Source organism: Martes martes (genome assembly GCF_963455335.1).
Source record: "Martes martes genome assembly, chromosome: 10".
In the NCBI taxonomy this organism is placed as follows: Eukaryota; Metazoa; Chordata; class Mammalia; order Carnivora; family Mustelidae; genus Martes; species Martes martes.
In genome coordinates, this window is record NC_137898.1 from 107780249 (window position 1) to 107802949 (window position 22701).

A 22701-nucleotide genomic window follows, 5' to 3' on the forward strand; every position below is an offset into this window, starting at 1 on the left:
CTCACCCATGCGCTGATCACATTAGTCCAAGGCTTTGACCTCTTCTTGGTCTTGCTTATCTGACTCTGACATCACTTTCCTGTTGGCAGTAACATGAATCTGTTTTAAGACACAGAGTTCTGTAGTTGTGAAGGCCATGCAGCAGGGAAACAACTTCTGAAAGTTTCCCCAGTGAAGATTTACTGTCTTGGATCCTGACCATGCATCAGATTTTGTAGCCAAGTATAAACGTGCAAGTGGGAAGAACGGTCGTTATGCTGTGAAGTGTGATGTAAAGCGTTCGGGAGAAGACTGCCTACACTCAATGTATTTTGCTCACAAGTCACACTTGTGATTATCGCAGATGATTGATTTCTTTGGATTACCCACTGGTCCTTCTTTCCTTCCAGTCAGACCTCTTTTAAAATGCAAGTATTCGCCTAGCACACTGACTACGGGTAGGAAATACTGGTAACAAAATTTTAGTTAAAATGCAAGTATTCCTGTGGTAGACAGGAATAATCAATCAATAAACATTTTAATACCAAAACCTTACTATGAACACACTTTCTATTTCTAGTTCTTTCTGACAAAAGGGGATCTGGATTATCCTAAGAAGATCTGTTGGGGGAGGATGGTAAAGTGTGTATCTCTGTGCAGGGGGAGTTGGGCAAGTAAGAAAGGACGGAGGGAGGAAAAAGAGGGCAAAAGTTAAGTATTTTACAAAAGTGTTTAAAATATTTCAAAAACTTAAAAAGGCTTATCATGTATAGTATAAAAGCATCACCTTCTAGATTAGCTAATACTGAACTACACGATCTTTTTGAACTAAAATTTTTTTGTTACCAGTATTTTCTGAATTCCTACCCGTAGTCAGTGTGCTAGGCACTTTGGGTGACTCGGTTTCTCAATGAGCTTGCCATATAGCTGATAGGCAGGTGAAAAACACCTGAGGGGCTTCTGAGTGGCTCAGTTGGTTAAGTGTCTGACTCTTGCTTTTGGCTCAGGTCACGATCTCAGGGTGGTGAGACTGAGCCCCACGTCAGGCTCCGTGCTGAACGTGGCGCCTGCTTACGATGCTCTCCCTCCTTCTCGGCCATCGCCCTGCCCCCCTCACTCGTGCTCTCTTTCTCTCTCTCTCAAAAAAAAAAAAAACAAAAAAAAAAAAACAAAAAAAAAACAAAGAGTTAAATAATATAAGAGTTAATGAGTTGAATGATTATAAAATATGGCTACTCGTAGTGTACGGTTATTTGCAGAAAGAATGGTACAGATGGTAACTTTATAAGACGCTCAGAGGAGGAAGATGTCCCAGTGACATGGAGTGAGATCTAAGGCTTCAGGGCAGAGGAGGGAAAATGTGCAAGTTGAATACAAAAGGAATTAGGCAAACACACACGGAATCATCCATTCAAGCTGTGAAATAATGTTTTGCTCTTAGGCCAATCAATAGAGATGGTACCAGGAATGTCCTGAGGATTCCTATACAAATATGCCCAGAAACCCAAGGGCCCAGACTTATTGCTGATACTGTGTAAGTACCAGCTTTCACCCATTATTTGAATCAGATAAGTGCATCTTTCCATTGGCGAGTTTTGCTCTACTCTTAGAAGCTGGTTCAAATAATCTAAGAAGGAAGAAGTTATACTGCTGAGTATTACGGAGACAACACAGCCAGGTGACTAAACGATGTTTGCATTTCGTTCAAAACTTTTTAAAATTGCTATGGACTTGTTTATTTTTTAAGAGTATTACTTTGATAACATTAAAGGGAGCCAGCCTCAATGAGATAAGAATCTACATTCTCTTACTCTCTGTTCTTCCCTGAACACAGCATGCAAATACGTATTTGCCAAATTAATGAATTAGCCACATGGACTTTCAGTCATAATACAAAAGGTGGGAAGATTGTTTTGTTAGAGCTTCTCTAATGATCGACTGGTGATAGGTGGTTTCAGCTCTTCTGGGCTGTGGGCCTCCTCCTGCTCTAACATTATTCTGGGGATAATAAGGCTATTAACCCCTCCCTGTGGGGCTCCAGCCCTTGCTACCCGAACCAAGATTTAACAACCTTAGGGATGCCTTTGGTGGTATGGGAGCTGGTAATCTAAGAGGCCTGCTGAGTTGCTACAGATGAGGGAGCTAAGTGTGGGGAGTGGGGAGGGGAGCTGGGGGGCCATGTGTGAATTCGTAGCCAGATTGGGAAGGGCAGCGTAGGGAACGTGTGCAGGGACTCCGGCTTGATCGGCTGTCCTGTCTGACCGTTGCACACAGGCCTACCGCACAGAGATGCAAATGGGCACGCACGCTTGACTGTGGGTGAGGAGAAGGTTTATTCAAGGGAAGAAATCTATGAATACAGCAGATGGGTTTTTAGAAGATTTGAGGGTAGGAGGCAAAGGGAGTACCAAAAAAAGTGCTTCTCTAAAGGGGGAACTAGAAAGGTAAGAACATTTTTGACAGACGTAAACTTACTTTGCTTTGTGTACTTTGGCCTTTGGCTTATAAGGAAGGGAAACCAGTTCTTTCTGAAAACAAAACAAGACAGAACTCAAAAAGCGTAATTTTTACTTCTTGCACTGACTGACATTTCCTTACTGGGGAAAAAAACCAAACTTAAGGTCTAATTATCAGAGTCTGTACAGACTAGCTTCTTAAACCTGGAGACACTGGGATTAGAAACATTCCAGATGAAGGGTATTTAGGGGTTAGTCAGTAGCGCGGGTGTTGGTACATCTGTAAGTTTATAGGGTGTTGTTATTTGTTTTACTATTTTTACTGTGTTTCTCTTCATTAAGCATTTGTTTTTGTATGATCTAAGCAAGATTAGTCATTGTAAAACAAAGATGAGCATAGCGGTAGCCCAAGTGACAGAGCCCCGTGTGACTGTCCTACAGCTTGAACATATGGGATGACAAACCTGCTGTCACGGCCACCTCCTTTCTCTCCTAGCAGAGCTGTACACTCTGGAGAACTCTGATTTCTCAAGGATGACAAGACTGCCTGATGTTTATCCCCTGCCCCCACACCAGTAGACAGAAGGCTCTGTATTATGAGTATTTAGGTTTATGGGGACAATCCATAAAACCTCTGAGAATTTGCCATAGGTCCCCCCACCCCACACAGATTCATCTGAATGCCTCTCAGTCTCACCGAGATCCTTTCTTCTCTTTGTTTTCTTAAGAGTTGGAGAATCTCATCTCTCCTTTTAGCCTGCTTAGAGGAAAAAAAAAAGTGGGTGAGTTTTTTGACTCAATAATCAAGCTTTTGTCTGTAAAGGATAGATTTTTTTTTTTTTTTTGCATTTCCTTTCTGGCATCTTTGGTAGAATTTCAAAATATTTGTTTTCCATGATAGATTTATACTTTCCCTTTGTAACACAGTTGATTCCAGAGGCCACTGCTTTATAAAATAATGTGGTTTTGATACTCAGTGGAAGGGTATTTTTTGGTGCCCATCTAAATAATCTAAAAATAACTTTTATTAAGACTTTACTACTTAAACTATGCTAAGAACTGTATGTACATTATGCCATTATTTTCTTGTAATAACTCAGAAGTTTGACACTACTATGACCCCATTTTACAAAGGAGGACACTAAGGTTAAAAAACTTGCCCACAGTGGCGAACTGTGGTTGATCCCAGCTCTGTTTGACAACAAACCCCAGCCTCTGACACTCCACTAAACCTCCATTAAATAGTGAGGTCAGCAAACTCAAGCAGCAGCCCACAACCCAAGCCCATGACAAGAAGGTTCTTAGTTGGTCACATATGGAATCTCATTCATCTCTCCTCTGCCTTTGATTTTGAGACCCAGACTCTCAGGGAAATTTTCCTAAGTGTACAAAACTAATTTAGTGTAGGCATGAAGATTTATCAAGATATAGACTATAAACGAGAGGCAAATACAGGTACAAAAATTCTTTCAGAAAATCCAGTTATGTTCCGTTTTGGAGACATCGAGGCAGAAAATCGCCATTGCGACTATTTGAGAACAAAAGAAAAACCTGAAAATCAGACAAATAAAATTTGCAACTTTAAATGGCCAAATAAAATGAAAGAAGCTCTGTTTAGATCAAGACTAGAAGCAAGAAATAACAGAAGAGACACAGATTTGTCATAGGTACAAAATCAAAGTCAGCCATCCATTCAAATGTACTGAGCACTGCACTGTTCTCCTAGGGCAACCATAAATTGGCTGGCTTAAAACAACAGATATTTATTGTCTCACAATTCCGGATGCTAAGAGTCCAAAATCAAGGTGTAGGCAGGGCCACGCCCCCCCGAGACCCGGAGGGGACTCCTCCCTTCCCTTCGCCTAGCATCTGGTGGTCGCTGGCAATTTGTGTCACTCCCTGCTTGCAACTGTGCAACTCCGAACACGAACCCGGCCTGCACAGGCACATTGCTTTCTCCCTGTGAATCCCTGCCCTCTCCTGGCTGTCTCATAAGGACACCCCACCCTAATCCAGTAAGAATTAACTAACTTAACTAATTCCATCTATAGTGGCTCTATTTCCAAATAAGGTCACAACTGGAGGTACTAATGTTTTGGACTTCAACGTATCCTTTTTTTTTTTTTTTAAAGATTTTTATTTATTTATTTGACAGACAGAGATCACAAGCAGGCAGAGAGAGAGGAAGGGAAGCAGGCTTCCCGCCGAGCAGAGAGCCCAATGATCCCAGGACCCTGAGATCATGACCTGAGCTGAAGGCAGAGGCTTTAACCCACTGAGCCACCCAGGCACCCCCAACGTATCCTTTTTAAGCAGAGACACGTTTCAATCCATAAAGAGCCCCTGTGATGTACCGTGGCTGTGCTAGGGGCTGAACAAGGCATTCCCTGCCTGCAAGGGCATTGCAGAGAATAGTTTCAAATGTGCTACGATGCGGGTAGTCTAGGGTGCGATCAGAGACCTCAAAAGAGACCCTTAATTCAGACTAGGGTGGGGATGTATGTACGGGGAGCCTCAAAGATGTCCCAGAGGAGACAAGCTGGTGCCTGCAAGTGGGAGTCGCCAGATCACAACAGACACAGGATGGGGCTGAAAGTTTTGAGGCAGCAGAAGCAGGGTGTGCAAAGTCCCAGAGGCCGCTGCATGGCCAAGTCGTTCCTCTGGAGGAGTCCTCGGCCCAGACGCCTCCAGGAGAAGCTACCAGCCCCGCGAGTGCTCCACAGAGACTCTTGGGAGGGGGAGCCCATGCAGGGCTCGAGCAGTCAGCAGCTGGGGCCGGGGCACCTGTGCCTGGGCTTTCCCTCCTTCTGTTTGTGTCACATGAATCTTGCCTTTTATGACCCGTGACATTTTTACGTTGGGATAGGGTTTCCACTTTTTTACTTGAGTTTTAGGCCTCATATACCACAATCATTGAAAGAAAAATAATCCAGGGTGCTTGCAAACACTAAGTTTCATGATACCCGTCGACTTGCTGGAGACTGAATTAAATAATGTCTGTAGGTAAGGACTTAGCATGTTTTCGATGTAGGTATTTAAAGCTGGTTTCTTTTCCAGCTTTTCCATTAGGCACGTGCTACTTGGCTGCAATTAGCTGTCCCCATACTGTGATTATATAGGCCTTTATACCTTTACTAAGGTACTGATCTTACTTTCATTCTTTTATCTCATAGTCGCGACCATGACTGTTTCAGAGTCTGTTCGTCTTTTTAACCTTCCTTAGAGCTAAGCAGTGCCTTGCAGATGACAGTCAATGAATTTTTGTTGAACTGAATTGATTGAGTCATAATGTCTGAATGAAATCATTGCACTGATACACAATTATTAGCCCAAGCAAAAACAAAAAGAAGAAGAAACACGTTTTAGTAAGTGAAATTAAACAATCGATCCATTGATAGTTCTTAAAATCCCTTATGAACAAAACTACATGACTATATATGTATATGTAGCCATAGGCAAATTAGACAGTCGTAACACTTCTCATATACACATAGACACGTATTTAGTTACAAGATCTAAAAGAAATTGTAAAATTAAAAATTCATTTGTCTTAAAGAGAGAGAGGTGTTTATTCTAGGATTGGTCCAGACCAGGTGCATGTTCACGGTAGGAGAGTGCCGCCAGCCAGCACGGAGCTACCAGCATCATGGTGTAGCGTGAGTTCTCATGGCTTGTGTAACCTGGCCAAGGGCTCCAACTACAGAATTTTATTTTAAAAGTGGGGGAAGGAGCCGTTGGCTAGGGAGCCTCTACCTGCCTCAGTCTGCTGCTCCCAACCCCTGCTCACATCATCCCCTGGCCCTTCCTTTCTTGGTGAAAAATAGCTCGCACAGATTTTATGTTAAAAAGCAGATGTATTTTTTCTTTTGATTTCAGGTCCTCTTTTATTTTAATGGACTTTAGTACCAAATCAGTTTTATAATATAATGCACCAGAAACAAAGCTTTCAAATATGATTTGATTTCTGCTTCCTGGACATGTTTCCTGGGAATGAATAAGAAAATTACTGTGGACAACAGTGTCATCAGAACAAAAACACAGCCAGGTAGTCTAATAGATCTCTGCCTTGATAGTTAAATAAATTCAGTGGTGAGGGAAAATCCTTACAATTTACCTTAGCAGTAGGGATAAATAATTTACTTGTTAATTTTATAACAACAACAGAATAATAATTTCTAATCACAGTATTTTGGTTGTGTTCAATAACGGAATATTGTATTTATAAGGCATTTTGGTCATAAAATTTATTAATTCTTCAAATGATATAGGGAAATCAGAATTTATAATATTTTAACATAATATTTTCTTCTAGATTTATAAATTTAATTTATATTATATACTATTCTTGAAAAATATGTTATGGAATAAAAATTGATTCCAGGAAATTAAGATATGGTAATATATAGATTTAATATCTCATAGGTGGTTAATGAATTTTAGTGTCACATCAAGAATTAAATTGCTTAGTTCTCGCTCTTTGGCTTTTCAGAGCCAAATGACTTGGGTCACAACATATATTACAGAGCCAAGCATTTGGGTTTGAATCTCAGTTCTGCTGTGTGCTTAATGGCAAGTAATACCTTCCCTATCCCCCCTGGCTCCTCCTTTCTTCCCTCTAACTGTCATCACTAACCCACAGGTTAGAGGCTTATGATCCAGAGTCAATCAAAAAGCTACTCTCTGAGCCTTGGATTTCTCATTTTTAAGGAAGGTTGTTGTGAAAACTGGAGATCATGCCAACACTGCTTAATGTTAAATATTTAATAATGGTAGCTATTATTATTATCAGAGAAAATTTTTCTTCCAGCGTTTTCAAAATGCGGAAGAGAGGGAGAAAGAGGAGAAGGATAGGTTGCCTGCCCTCTGTGGACAGGTGCGGAGGATACTGACGACTACACCTCTGGCCTACAGGTGAGCTGCCGAAGAGAGCTGGGTGGAAGGAGAGGGGAGAGGACGAGGGAAGACGACGACGAGGGATACCCAAGAGATTATCTGCCCTTGATTACGCAATGCAAAGGCCTCCGTCCACAAATTCCCCAGCGCATTATAGACGTTCTCCCTAGGTAATCTTCAGTTATTAAAGAGACTGTTAATAATTAAAACACTGGACTTTAAAAGAAAGGTCCTTTCTTCACAAGACCTAGTTCTCCTATGGAAAATCCATTTTTTTCTTTGGCTTATGATTGTAATTTTTTGAGTGAAACATTAACCAGAAATAGCATATGTGTCTATTCCTCTGATTACTTATCTACATTACCAAAAGAAATTTTCTCTGGACTACCACAGCACAAGCAGAACTACCAAATTTAATCTTAAAACTATCTTAGAAGAGTATTGGAGTGATTTCAAAACCAATTCTTTGCCTAGACACCTGGCAACCCTCCAAATACTCAGAGAATCTAGAAATTCTTGGAACTAATTTGGTTTAGTAGTTAAGCACCTTGGTCCATTGTCAGATACACCCAGACTCAGTCTTTACTATATTTTAGCTACATGCTTTTGAAAAAGCCACTTATGGGGTGCCTGGGTGGCTCAGTGGGTTAAAGCCTCTGCTTTTGGCTCAGGTCATGATCTCAGGGTCCTGGGGTCGAGCCCCGCATCGGGCTCTCTGCTCAGCGGGGAGCCTGCTTCCTCCTCTCTCTCTGTCTGCCTCTCTGCCTACTTGTGATCTCTGTCTGTCAAATAAATAAATAAAATCTTAAAAAAAAAAAAAAGAAAAAGAAGAAGCCACTTAGGTGTTTCAACCTCAGCTTCCTCAGGTTTTACCAGGGGTAGTTATGGTACTCCTCAGAGTTGTTCTGAGGATTAAATAAGAATGGGAGTAAAGGACTTACAGTGTATGTGCTATGTAGTTAGTTCTCAAAATGTTATTATTATATAACAAGAGGAGCAGATGATCTAAAAGGAAAAAACCATGAAGAAAATTGACTAAAAAATACTAGAGGAAATATATTAATTCACATGGAAATTTAAAGAAATTCTTTTTTCTTTCCATTGAATATAAATGCAATATATGGTTATGGCACAAATACCAGTAAATGAAAAAAAAACACATAAAAATAATATTTAGGGGCGCCTGAGTGGCTCAGTGGGTTGGGTCTCTGCCTTTGGCTCAGGTCACGATCTCAGGGTCCTGGGATTGAGCCCTGCATCGGGCTCTCTGCTCAGCGGGGGGGCCTGCTTCCTCCTCTCTCTGCCTGCCTCTCTGCCTCCTTGTGATCTCTCTTTCTGTCAAATAAATAAATAAATAAAATCTTTAAATAATAATATTTAAACACATCCACTCTGAATCTAAATTTTTTTTAAATCTAAATCTTAATATAAGTTTATAATTTTAAAACCTGTAGAAAGTTCAGAAGAACATTAAAGGAGCTCCAAAATAAGCAACCTAAGAATTTAAATTCATGCACCAATGGGAGAAAGGCAGCTAGATAAGCAGCAGGCTAACTTAATGATCATAACACAAAAAGCGTGCTCAGTGCTGGAAAGAAGATTAACAGTCCAATTAAAAATAGAGTCACGGAAATAGGAATGAGCTGAAAGATGCTTAAAGATGATGATAAGCCTCGCTCGCCTGGGACAAGATGTGTGTTTTGGGGAAAAGGAATATAAAGGGAGAGATATTGGGTAGCATCATATTGAAGAGTTTGACATAAAGATGACTCTTTTAACCCGGTTTAGTAGAAAACAGGAACTATGTTCCTGACCACAATATGCTCTAGAAATTAAAAAACCAAATGTCTTAAGAAGACTTCATACACTTGGAAATTAAAAAGCATACTTCTGAATAATTCTTGGGACAAATTAGAAATCAAAGTAGAAGTTTAGAAATACTTAGAAATGAAATAATAATGAAAATACTATATAGTTTGTGAGATGCACCTAAAATAGTATTTTGAGGGATATTTATAGCTGTAAATACTTCTCTTAGAAAAGAGAGAGGATGGAAAATTAAGAAACAAACTGAAAAGTCAAGAGAGGTAGAAGGAAAATAAACTAATTCAATATTGAAGGAAGAAGTAATAAAAAATCAGTAACCAGTGCCACAGAGGCCAAAAACATGATGGAGAATAACAAAGCCGAACACTGGTTTTTTGAAGACTATTAAAATAGATAATCCTTTGGCATAATTATTAAGAAAAAACACAAATGATTAGAAATGAAAAGGAGTAATAGCTACAGCTATGGCAGGATTAAAAAGATGATTAAAAACACTGAATCCAGGGCAGCTGGGTGGCTCAGTTGGTTAAGCAACTGCCTTCGACTCAGGTCATGATCCTGGAGTCCCGGGATCGAGTCCCACATTGGGCTCCCTGCTCGGCAAGGAGTCTGCTTCTCCCGCTGACCTCTCTCCTCTCATGCTCTCTCTTTCTCATCCTCTCTCTCTCTCTCTCAAATAAAGAAATAAAATCTTTAAAAAAACCCCACTGAATCCTTTATGCCAATACATTTGGAAATAAAGATGAAATGGACAATTTGCTAGGGAAAAATAGCAAACTGATTTAAGAAATAACAAACAGGCTCATCCATCTAAAACACAAAAGCAAAACAAACAAGCAAACCAAACCTGTGCTACTTATTCAGGTTAGGGTCCTATTTGTCACTTTAATTTTAACGGTGACTCTAGTTTTAGCCACCACGTAGCTCGTCAGTTGGGTTTGCCTTGGACCGAATCGGGTCTGAACTGCGCAGCTCTTCGCCACGTCTGCTAGCGCCGTAGCGTCAGTAAATCAGCTTCCACACGAGACTTTTTTTTTCTAGATTTCTAGGAACTACTGCAAAGGGTCTGTATAGGTGAAAACAGTCCTTTTCGAGTGGATTTTTGATAGGGTTCTGGTTGGGAATCACTTATCCAGACCTTTATCATGATTTGCACAGAGCGAGGTATTACGATAAATTTAAATTTATTTACCTGCAAGGGTTAACCAGTTCTGCCCACACATTTTGGCTCCATAGTTGAAATTTCAAAATATATTTTCAGTGATATATATATATATTTTTTAATTTTAATTTTAATTTTTTATTTTTGCAGGTGATAAATAAATATAGGATTACGGGGAAATATTAGGGAAGTCTCCTTCCTTAACACTATGGGCAAGCCAGTCTTGATTGTGTCTTTCATTCAGGATGTGGAAATCTGGGGGACCGTGCCTTTTGTGATCCATTCATCATCTTTTTTTAAAGATTTTTATTTATTCATTTGACAGAGAGAGATCACAAGTAGACAGAGAGGCAGGCAGAGAGAGGGAGGGAAGCAGGCTCCCTGCTGAGCAGAGAGCCCGATGCGGGACTTGATCCCAGGACCCTGAGATCATGACCTGAGCCGAAGGCAGCGGCTTAACCCGGCCACCCAGGTGCCCCATTCATCATCTTTTAATAGTAGTCTACAACATTCCAAAATCTATTTCATTATTCTTTTACCCCTTTATCAAAGCATTTTGTTTAATACTGAAGCTTACTCTATACCCGCAACAATTTTATCTTTCAATTATGGGTTAGAAGAAAACAGAAAGGGAGCAGAGAAGGTAGACTTTCACTGAGTAACTGCTGGGTAACAGGCCTTGTGTGGGGAATCACTCACTGAGTCCTCATGACACAGGGAAGTGGGTATTATTATTATTATCACCGCTTTACATATGGAAAGAACTCAACCACATTAAAGCAACCACTTCTCTCAGGGTCACTTAACTAACTAGTAAGTGGCAGGACCAAGTATTCAGATTCATTCCCAGTACTGTTTGACTCCGATCAAAGCATGATCCCATGCTGCTTTGGCTAGACTCCTTCAAACACATCCTAGAGATTTTGGAACACTTACACATACACATACACACACACAGTAATAGATGGTTTCTTCATGCAATCTTCATTTTGAAAGTGAAAAATTAATAATTGGGATTAACCATGGTGGATAAGACAAGTTTAGTCTAATCTCCAAAAGAATTATATTCTAGTAGAAGATGAGTGTTATGGGAATACACAGAGAGGAGAGGTTGAGGTCAGCTTTGATCAAAGTTTATTTTATGGTATCATGTAGCACACTTTGCAAAAAGTGTGTTAAAGGGTAAAGAATAGTTGAATTATAGTAGTACTTTTTTTTTTTTTTTTCCAAGTAGGCTCCATGTTCATGGAGCCCAATGTGGGGCCAGAACTCACAACCCTGAGATCAAGGCCTCAGCTGAGACCAAGAGCCAGATGGTTAACCAATTGAGCCAGTTAGGTGTCCCAATAGTAGTACCTTTAAACTGATGAGCTTTTTAAGATCTTATTTAATATAAACTAAATAGGATGGGATTTTTTGACTAAAGTTAACTATTAAATAGGAATTACATTCCAGATTCAGACTATCATCGAGGCAGAGCCAAGGCTCTATGGTTTAACAGCGGTTAAGAACATTATCTGATTTTTTTTTTCTCGAGGCTCTTAAATTTAATTTTTAATTCTATGCCTATGATTGGGAGTCCAATAGGAGCACGAGGGAATTTCAGTTCTTGGTCCCACAGACGTACTCCTCAGCAGGTTCTGTTCCTCTTCCACGTTACAAGTGCCAACTCGAGGAGGGTGACAATTCTCTTTGGCTTTAGGTAAAACCCTGTATCATCAATAAAAAGTCTCACATCTGGGCTTGATTCCAAATGGCAGGATGGACCTGCTAGCGCTGATTTTGATAACGCTTCAACGATGAATTTCCCCCATGACTTTACTCGCATTCCCTGTGCCTATTCATTGAAATCTGCTACACAGATGCTACAGTTTCCAGAGAGTAAATTTATACCTACGATATAGTGAGATACAGAACGGCTGGACCTCGAATGATCTACTATCCACCTTAAAAGATAGCCTGAATAATCCGTGAAAAGGCTTTCTCCAGCATGAGTTTTCCGAGGCAAACCTAAGAGCAGCAATCTGTGAGAGTGCCCGGCGGACGTCGGAGCATTATTGATTACAGCCAGAATGCTGACTGGCAGGAAAAAGATGCGTATTTAAGCACCTTTCCATACCTCCTGGAAACTGCTCGTTCCTGGCTCAAGTCCCAGCTCTGACATTTATAATTTTCATTTAAAAATGACAGCTTACTAAAATGAGAAAAACATATCAGTCATTACACAAGAGGGAGTCAATACAATTTTCCTTAAATGTAGGTTTCAATAAAATGTTAACTCATCTGTTGTGAAGAATAAAAAATATTTTTTCTTGGTTCTGTGACATATTTTTTCTTAGTTCTGTACACACCTTTTAATGGAAACCAATAATAATTGCCCGAAGAGTGTTGCTCTTGTTTTAAAACATTCACACAAAATAAATGCATGAAAGCAAGAGTGATTTTTAAATGGACTAAGGTGGTTTTAAAAGGCACTTACTTTTTAAAAAGCAGTTAAGAGATTTGAATTTTAAGGTTGAAGAAAATAGGAGCCCAAAATGAACATTATACTTTACAGTTCAATAGAGTATAGACGACTGAATGATATATTATTATGATTCAGTCTAATTACCAAGGCTTGTCTTCCACACAAACACATAATTACTGAGTCTTTAAGGTTTTCATCATATTGATGCATGTAGATAAGATGAAGGGGTTAATAGCACTGACCTGCTCCTTTCAAGTGTGTCTTTCCTGTCCTGCCCATTAGGCTGTAAGAAGGAGGGGGTGGGGGACTCCCCATCAGATAATGCCCAAATCTGATCCCCGGCCCTACTTCCCTGAATTTCAGTCCTTATGGCTCTACTTGCCTATCTCTGAGGCACCTCAAACTCCTTAAGTCTCAGCTGAGTTTTTAACCCTCTGCTCTCCAACAAGACAAGACAAGACACAAACGCAACCCCGACCTTGATCTACCCAGCGTCCCTGTGTCAGATACTGGCACCTTCGTACGATCCAGAGTTCTGGGAGTCACCTTTGACAATTTGCTCGGCCTCATCTTTCATATCCAATATATAGTTCAAGCCTTAGTTGTTTTACTTCCTAATTCTCTGTCTAACGCAGCCTCTCCTAATCCAAGCTCGCCACCACCACCCCGGCGGGATGACCGCAGTGCCTCCACTCTCGTTTGCCCCCTTCTGCTCTGGCCACTTCCAATCCACTCTCCGCTCCATCATACATATTTTAGTGGAACTTGTTCTCCATATTATAGTCTCCTGACCTTCCCAAATAAATCTGATACGGTGAACCCCCAACGCAAAGCCCTTCAGCGGCTCCTTACTGCTCTTACCAGGGCCCAAGCTTTGCCGTCCCTCGCTGGCCGTTCAGCTGCTGAGACGCCCTTCGGCTTTTGAAGCTTAGGATCTTCGCAGAGTCGCCTCTGCTGTCCCGGGTGCTCGCCCGTTGCCCCCCCACCCCTCCTCCTGGCCTCACTAATGCCCGCTGCCCCTTCAGATCTCAGTTTGTCTTTGCCGAAATCCTCCCTGTTCCCTTGATCGGGCCAATGTTGCCCTATTAAATGTTGTCTTAATTCTTTCACAGATCTCTCTCTCCCTGACCCGACAGCAAATTCAAATAAGGCTTGAGTTTGTATCTTTAAAACACGTTGGGACTCCACCACTGGATCCTGGTGCCAGCACGGTGCCAGGTACAGAGAGAGACTCGGTGCCCAATTCTTCCAAATCAGACCCTCCTCTAACTTTCGTCTCACGATTCAGTTTCCTATGTGGCTTTGCTGGGCCTTCTTGCCTGACCTCAGCATCGCCTCTTCAGCGTTGATCCTTAACTTGCCGACATCTCTCTCTCTTTTTTTTTTTTTTAAGATTTTATATATTTATTTGAGAGAGAGACAGAGAGCATGAGCAGGTGCGGAGGGACGGAGAGAGAGGGAGAAGCAGACTCCCCGCAGAGCAGGGAGCCTGATGTGGGGGGGTCCATCCCAGGACCTTGAGATCATGACCTGAGCTGAAGGCAGACGCCCAACTGACTGAGCCGCCCAGGTGCCCCGCCTACAGTTTTCAGCTGCTTTGGGCAAACACTGGGTAATACTCAGCTTGGCCCCCCGTGGCCCTACATTTCAACGTGGAGCCGTACCTGTATGGAGTAAGACCTACACAATGTTCAATTCAACTTCACATTATAGGCTCGAGTGACCTGTACCAAGCATCTATATTATGTCTACAGGCAGCATTTATGGTCATAAACTTCAGAGAATGCAAAGATAATATATAAAACATTATAACCATCATTAAAAATGATCTCTCTTCTGTTCTTAGTTATTTAGTGCTCTAAAAATGTGTCCTTCATAACCAAAGTTTCAAGGTTTAGATATACTATCCTAAGAAACAGGTAAATTTTTTCTAATAAATTAAATTACTGTAACAAGGAAAATATACCTTTATTTATCTAATAGAATCAACTGTTCGTAAATTGATTTTTTTCTTTCTTTTTTTTTTTTTTTGGAGAGAGAGGGCTCATGTGAGTGGGAAGGACAGAGGGAGAGAGAGAATCCCAAGCAGGCTCCATGCTCAGAGTGGAGCCTGATGTGGGGTTCGATCTCATGACCCTGAGATCCCGACCTGAGCTGAAATCAAGAGTCAGACACTTAATCAACTGAGCCAAGTTGATTTTTGAGCATTTTTTGGCTTGGCCAAGAAAGACTATCATAGGTCAATTTTTATCTTATATATTAACAGCTTTAAAATAGTTTCTGGGGTATGGCAGTAGGGGAATAACACAACTGTTTAGCAATGTGATTGTTGGGGAGAAAGGTTTGTGTTTCCAGGACTTTGCTTTCTTTTTCATAGCCAAGCCTCTCTCTGGACAAAATTCTAGTATATGAAAAATTGTCTTGTCCCCTGTGTTCAGTATCTTTCTTGTTTTGTCTGGTATCCCGGATGTTCTGGGATAGTGGTCCTCCCTTATTTTCCACCCCTGACCCGGTCTGTCGAACCTTCACACCCTGACCTTACATTTGTCTTTGTTGCCTTTCCCTGGTATCAGTTCCTTCGGAGAACGTACAACGCTCACTGACTATGACTTTGTTCTGTGACCTGTAGACCGTATTTCCACTATGGTCTCGTCATTTATTTTGAAACATATGTCATTTTTTTGGTCTTCATTCTGCATTCAATAGTTTCATTCAATCATGTTTTACAAGGAGATCATTAGTATGGGTTCTTGACCCGTTGTATCTTAAGAGTTTAAAATGTTTTTATTCTCTTCTTAAGGTGAATGTATATAGAAAATAAAGTACATAGGTCTCTGTAAAAAAAGAGGAAAAGGTGCTTTGGGGACATAGTCCTGTCCAACTCCGGGGCTGGGTCTGTCTTGGGCAATGAATTCGCCTCTATGATCCCAAGTCTCATCTACTTGATCCCTTTCCCCAAGAACATTTTCATGGACAACAGAAGTGACAGAGAAGATTAAGAGGGGAACCTCATCTGCCAACTGAAAATGTTTCCTGAGTTTGAATTATGTTTGAAAACAAAGTGTACTATAGATAACATAAAAGAGAAATTCATATTTATGTAATCTAATTATCCTTTGCTACCAAAATATTTGCTTGTTACTGTGAATTCCACATTCTATTTTTATATTCTTCCACTTGAATTCTTTGACAAATTAGGAACAACAGGAATTTAAATGACCATCTTTTGTTGGTGAAGGAGAAACCTACTGTTTCCTAATGGTATTTACTTTATGGAGGAAAAGGAACTTTGCTTATATTGCATTAGAGCATAGCAAAGCTAAAAAAAAAATAAAATGCTAGATAACAGTGTTACTGAGAAAATCTAGGTTTGTCTGGGAAGCTAATTCTGATCAATTTGACACCAAAGAGGATTTTATTTTATCTGAGCATCCTGGCAATGACACTAAGGAAATTTCCTACACCTTTGGTTTGGCTCTATGAAACTGACTTACAATGAGTCTGAGTATCCCTCTTATTACTTTGAAAGTGTAGGATACTGGGGAATAACATTAAAGTTTTCCAGTTTCCTTTTGTTTCATAAATCAGTAACTAAAATTATTGTGAAGGGGGCGCCTGGGTGGCTCAGTGGGTTAAGCCTCTGCCTTTGGCTTGGGTCATGATCCCAGGGTCCTGGGATTGAGTCCCACATCGGGCTCTCTGCTCAGCAGGAAGCCTGCTTCCTCCTCTCTCTCTGCCTGCCTCTCTGCCTACTTGTGATTTCTGTCTGCTAAATAAATTAAAAAAAAAATTCTTGTGAAGCTTCTTAGCTTCTCCTTCGAGAATCTTCCCATAGCACGATTTGCTTCTGGTTCATGGAAGTTCCATATAGCAAGCTCGCTTTTGAGGAAGACTTACACTATGGTCAATCTTGGTTGCCCAGGTCGTGTGATAGGATGGATTAAAACCATTCCCAGAGCAGATCAGTGCTGTTTTTCTGTAGATTGCATAATTTCTTGTAAAAATCTTTAGCTTGTATGCACTCATGTCAGAACTTTGATTCCAGATGGCTATTTCCAATATGCCATCTATATATATGCCTTAAAATACTACTCTGATCTCTTCTTCCTTCTCCCAGCCAATGAATTATTTATAATTCTTTTCATAAAGAGATAATCAGCTAAAGAGCTTTCTCAAAGGTGGCAAAACTAAAAAGCAAATTAGTTTTATGATTTCAAAAAATTAGCTGACTATTCATTTATTATAATGTTTTCAGACTACTTTAGAACTCTCAAAGGAAGAATAATAGTCTAGTATAGTGCTATAAAGGTTTCCTTTATGGACAGAGTAAGCCATTTAATCTTGACAGACTCAACTGTTTTTGATTTTCTGCCATGGATATCCATCAAAGAAATAGTAGTTGTGATTAATAGCATTTTGTCCACTAACCAAAAGCATTTACAGTGTATACCTGGAATATATTCCAAAATGGAGGATAACATTATAGCTTTAAAAAGTTCAACAACCCAAAAAAATCAATATCAGTTGGAAGAAAAAGCTTTTATGAAGATACTTCTAAGACACATGGAAAATAAATTTTTAGATTTTTCGTTAGTTTTAAGAAAAAGTCGAAGAAAAACCTTCAGGAGAATTGATGGGAAATACTTTTTCCCATTTTAAGATGAACACCATTCTAGGTATTTACTTATCAATGTCTATGTTCAAAATATGTAGAAGATTCTCTGAAATTGAAAAGAGCATTGTAAATTTTTTATTAGCTAAAAAGAACCTTCCACCGCCACTTATTTTCTGCCATCAAGCTAAAACTTCTAGAATGGTGAGGGCAGCAGGGCAGGTAGAGTGCTACAGACCTAGAAAAACAGAGGTATCCAAATACTGACTCTACGTTTTCATAACGAAGCCACAGAGTTCCTCCCGGCACATAAAGACCCATGAGACAAAAGCAAAACTGAGAAGAGAGGTGATGGGCTCACATGCTCCTCAAGCAGACTCGCAAACAGATTAGCTCCGAGGAGTACTCTTGCAAAAATTATCAACCTAGAAAAATGTGCCAGATGGATACATGTAGGAAAGGCAAAGCAAAATGAAAATATCATTGTATAGAGCATATGTTTGCTCATTGATTCATTCAATTATGCATTTATTTATTCAATCCACAAATACATACTAAATTCCAATAACCAGAAAGGCACTGGGCTTAAGCAATAAGAAATGATCTCCAACCTCCTAGAGGAGAAGAGAATTTACATTTGTTGAAGGCAAACTGTGGCCAGGGGCTGCGTGTAACTTAGTCAACTCTGTCAAGTTTTTTTTTTACATTCCTCCTTTCACGTCTGCGGAAGCCGAGCCTCGCAGAGTTAGAGAGGCTGTTCGAGGTCATGCAAATTGTAAGCAAATTGTAGGCAGAGTTAAGACCTCCAGACTCGCTTTGTCTCTGTAGCCCACTACCGCACAGTGTCTGTCATCCCGCAGGAAAGCTGGAAACACGCACAGTGGCCCCATAGCACAGGCCAGAGTCGGGGACGAACCCAACGAGGGAGACGGAGGGGACCCCCTGGAGCAGCACGCAGGAGGAAGCTGTTCATCCTGAGAGCCTCCAGCTTGCCTCTCCTGGCCCAGAGAAGCTGGCACCGGAGCTGGGCCTTGGAGACACACGCGGAGGAGCGGTTCAGGTACAGACACGCAAGCGCATTGCGGGTTGAGGAAACAGCTACGGTCTCACACGGCTGGAAACAGTTTCTCATACTTGTTTTATTCGTACTACAGTTTTGAATTTTAGGTTATTTGGCAGCAGACCCGGACAGTGCCACGGCCAGCAATCATCGTAATACAATGAGTCTCATGGGCTTTGGAGTTAGAATAGAGGCTTTGAATCTCGGCTCTGCCCCTTGCCGGAACTGGAAAATCACGTAAGCCTGGTTCGATTAAATGGGGAGAATCAGCAGGAGGCTATTTTAAGGAGAAAATGAATTGATACATACGTAAAGTGCTTAAGTGAGTTTATAGCACAAGGTTTACACTCACTAAATGGGCCGTTGCAAATTCTACATCACGGTCACATGAGGGTATCTCTAGCAGCATTCAGTTACTGTGGGATTCTCTTGCATTTTGCACCACGGCGCGTCCGAACGGCACTCTGCTATGTAGTACTGACTGAGCTCTCCTCGGTGCTCACAAGGCACACCAGCGGGATTATTCTCTCTCTGTCCTGCTGGCTTGCTGCTTTCTGGGCTTCCTCTACTCTCAACAAACAGAATCTTCTTTACCGCATGGCAGGACCCGCTTGACCTCATGTACAATTTGGCAGGTGTCACAGAACAATGTGTATACTGAGGTTCAGCAAAGACTATTTTACCACTCATCACTTCGACAGCACATAGAGGGAGGATCCAGTGTGCCCCCGCCTAGTGGTTGAGAACCAGTGGTACAGAGTGGGCTACACTGGGGCTGGGGAAAGGGTGGCAGGAGAAGTCAGCCAGTTTAGGGTCAGAATGGAAAGGAACTTAAACACCATGCTGGGGGATTTGGTCTCAATCCTGCAGAACTGGAGAGCCGGGGGGAAATGAAAGTAGATGGATGGACGGAATTGTCCCCCACACCCCACGATGCCATTCCTATGTTAAAGCCCTAACTCCATGTGTAACTGTATTCTGAGATAGGGCCTTTAGGGGGGGTAATTAGGGTTAAATGAGGTCATAAAGGTGGGGCTCCACTATGATAGGACTAGTGTCCTTATAAGAGGAGGAAGAGACATCAGAGTTTTCTCCCTGCGCCATGTGAAGACCCAGCGAGAAGCCGGCCATCAACAGGCTAGGAAGAGAGGAGCAGAAACCAGCTATGAAGGCATTGTGATCGCGGACTCTCGGCACTCAGAACTGGGAGAAGATAAAATTCTGTTGTTCATGCTAACCAGGCTGTGGTATTTCACAACTGCAGCCCAAGCACCCTAATACAGAAGGAGAGAAGGCATAACTGGACTTGGGTTTTAGGAAGTTAACTTGTGCGCTGTGGGGGACTGCTTTCCATAATCTTTGGTCAACTCAAAACATTCTTTCAACCTCAGCTCCTTTGGGAAGATTTCTTGATTCCTTAAGTTTCATTTTGATGTTCTTCAATGTGTTTCCATAGTAGTGTGACCATATACATCGGTCGTCATAAAGTATCATAATCCTTGACTTCAATTGACTGTCTTTCCCACCAGACTATAAACTCCTTGAGATCAAGGACCACATGTTATCTTTGCATTCCCAGCATCTAGTATGGTACTTGGCACTTGGTACTTCTCAATCAATATCTATAGAATTAAGTAATTAATATAGAAGAACCCGGGGCAAGGAAGCCAGTTCTAATAGCCCATTAGCAGAACAGCCACTTGTAACTCACATCATCTTAATTGTTTGACAAAACATGATAAGAATTGACAATAGTGTATCTTTAGTTTTTTATTTCTAATCTCTTCCAAAAAGGGAATGATTTTTACATTACTAAAAATTAGTTTCCATCCTACCCATTAAGTCCCAGTACAAATACATAGTTCCCAATATCCTCAAGAATGAAGCAAATGCTATTTATAATTACTTCATTTGTTTGGAGGAATCACCAATAGTCTGTAAAGTGAATTAATGTGATTGGCAAACACAAATGCATTGTTCCGTAATCTATGTAGAATTCCCGATAAGTCTTTCAGAGTTTGCCAGAATATCCAATGATTAAAGACATTAGGCCCAACTGAATCTTCTATCTTTGCTTTTATAGTATAAGAACAGTTACAGGGATGGAACTTACCCATTAACCAAACGAAGTGTTCCTATAAATCACTGAATAAACTGCAGAGTTAAGTCTGTGTCTACGTCATGAAAAGCAAACAAGGGCTGTTGCCAAAAAGAGATCTGTTCGGTTGATTTGATGATACTAATTTGTTGAATTTCAGCCTTTAGTCAAAATGGTTCTAGGTGACAGGCTCATTCCTCCGATCTTTTAATTTTGACCTAATAAGATGGTCAGTCCTTTTGATTTTTCCAGGTATTACAATGTTCTTAGAACACTGTATATGGTTTGGGGCTTTACTGGATGGAAGGTGTGTGAATTCATTTCCCCCCATTTTCCTCTGATTCTCTTATTCCTGTATATCCTTGGGGTGAGAACAGCCAAAATTTAATACAATTTTTTAACCCTCAATTAAAATTCAAATAAAAGTTCTCTAACCGCTCAAACTGATGTACCAGAAGTAGAAATATTTTACATATATGTGTTTAAAAAGAATAACTGGGATTATTTAGAAAATAATGATGAATTTCTAATGAAAATCAGATTACCTTCTGAAATATTGGCCTACCTTTTGGAGATACTTTTTTTTCTCCTCAGATTCCTCAATCTCTCTGGTTTCAGCAGTGACATCCATAGTCTCTAAAAGAAATAAAATGGAATTCAATCTGAAATAATGTTGTCATGATGTTAAAATAATGTTGATATAAACTTGGATAAATGTTAAAAGGTAACAGAGTAGGAAGGGAAACACAAATATGTACTGTCCTGAAATTTTACAAACCAGATTCTTAAATAATTGGAGACTGAAGTAATTAGCTGTGGCCAAAGGGAACCTCTAATCCCTTTAGAAGAGGAGTAAGCCTGAGTCCAGAGACAAGAAAAGGTCTCTGGAAAGAACGTATTTGCAGTAAAAGAGTTTCCAATTTCTACATTTCTATTCAACATGTTAGGGGAATTTCGACATTCGCCTCTGGATAAGTAGGATGGTCTTTGAGATAGGGTTTTAGTATGCAATTCAGAAAGTTATACCAACATGTAAAGATGACTCCTTATACTTCTTACCTATTTTCTGAAGGATCTAGAAATCAAGATGTTGAAATGCATTAAGACTTGGAACTTACTGTTTTTCTCAAGGCTAAAAGGCTGGAAGTAAATTTTCTTTTAAAAAAATACAAAAGGGAAGTGAAGAAATTATTGGAAAGACCATAGGATTAAAGCTATTTAAGCTTTCTTAAAAAGGGGGAGTTATCTGAGCCTTCTATACCTATTAAAATTGCATAAAAACAGTTTCCCTATCTTTGGGTTACTGAGGTTTTACAGGTTTGGGAACTTGGTTCCCAATATTGATTCTGCTTTCAACTTTCTCCGAGGCTTTCATGCTTGAACTTGATTATGTAAACAACCACCCTTAACATCCTTTCAGTCAACATATAACATTTCCCCTAGATGCTTCTCTGTTTAGCCAAACGGATGCCATAACCCAAGGGTTACTTTCAGATGTGGTTTTAGATGTAACAAGTGTAGCACTGATACTTTCCGCGTGGGAGAACTGCTGAGAATTTTTAAAAAAACTGCTTGTATAGGTTTTTTAGGTATTTGGAAAGAAAGATTCCTATTTTAGAAGTAGGTTTAGCGGTGACGTGTGGGAGCGGCCCTGGTATCTTCCAGAGGCTGGTTATTGCTGGTGGAGGCAGGAACCAGCGGCCAGAGGCAGCTACTCACCCCGCGGACGGCGCCTAGAGGGCCGGGCCACCGGCAGGCGCTGACTGCTACCTCGGGGCAGCACCAGCTGCGATTCGTTAGGAGGGTACAGGGACGCCGCGATCCAGAACTGCTTGGCCAAGGTGGAGTCCTGTTCCGAAGATCCGGTGAACACCAGTAGTCCCTGGGGGCAAATTTCCGCGGACTCCCGGTGGCTCGGAAGCCTTCCGCCCGCCCTCGTTTCCATGGCAACTCCGGACGCTTCTGAGTTCCCTCGCTCTTCTCCCAGCCCCGCCCTGCAGACAACCGTCCCGTTGGCAACCGCCAGAAGCCAGAAGCCAGAAGCCCTTCGATTCCTGGAGAGATGCTGGGGTCCAGCGCGTGCCTGTGGGCTACCTGAAGCCCCCTTCTGCGGTCTCACAGGCTTCGGGACCCGTCCAAGCCCCGGC

At 41.0% G+C, this 22701-nt stretch overlaps 1 protein-coding gene across 1 annotated transcript; it reads right to left on the reverse strand.

The window, feature by feature from the left end:
* Window positions 1-21: 21 nt before the first annotated feature.
* On the reverse strand, window positions 22-22499 carry HOATZ (HOATZ cilia and flagella associated protein; the record flags this gene model as incomplete). The annotated part of the gene is given in 7 exon segments (XM_080816399.1): window positions 22-79; window positions 2455-2507; window positions 3133-3192; window positions 21120-21190; window positions 21673-21709; window positions 22274-22286; window positions 22288-22499. Coding segments are annotated over 7 exon segments (504 nt in total).
* Window positions 22500-22701: the final 202 nt, after the last annotated feature.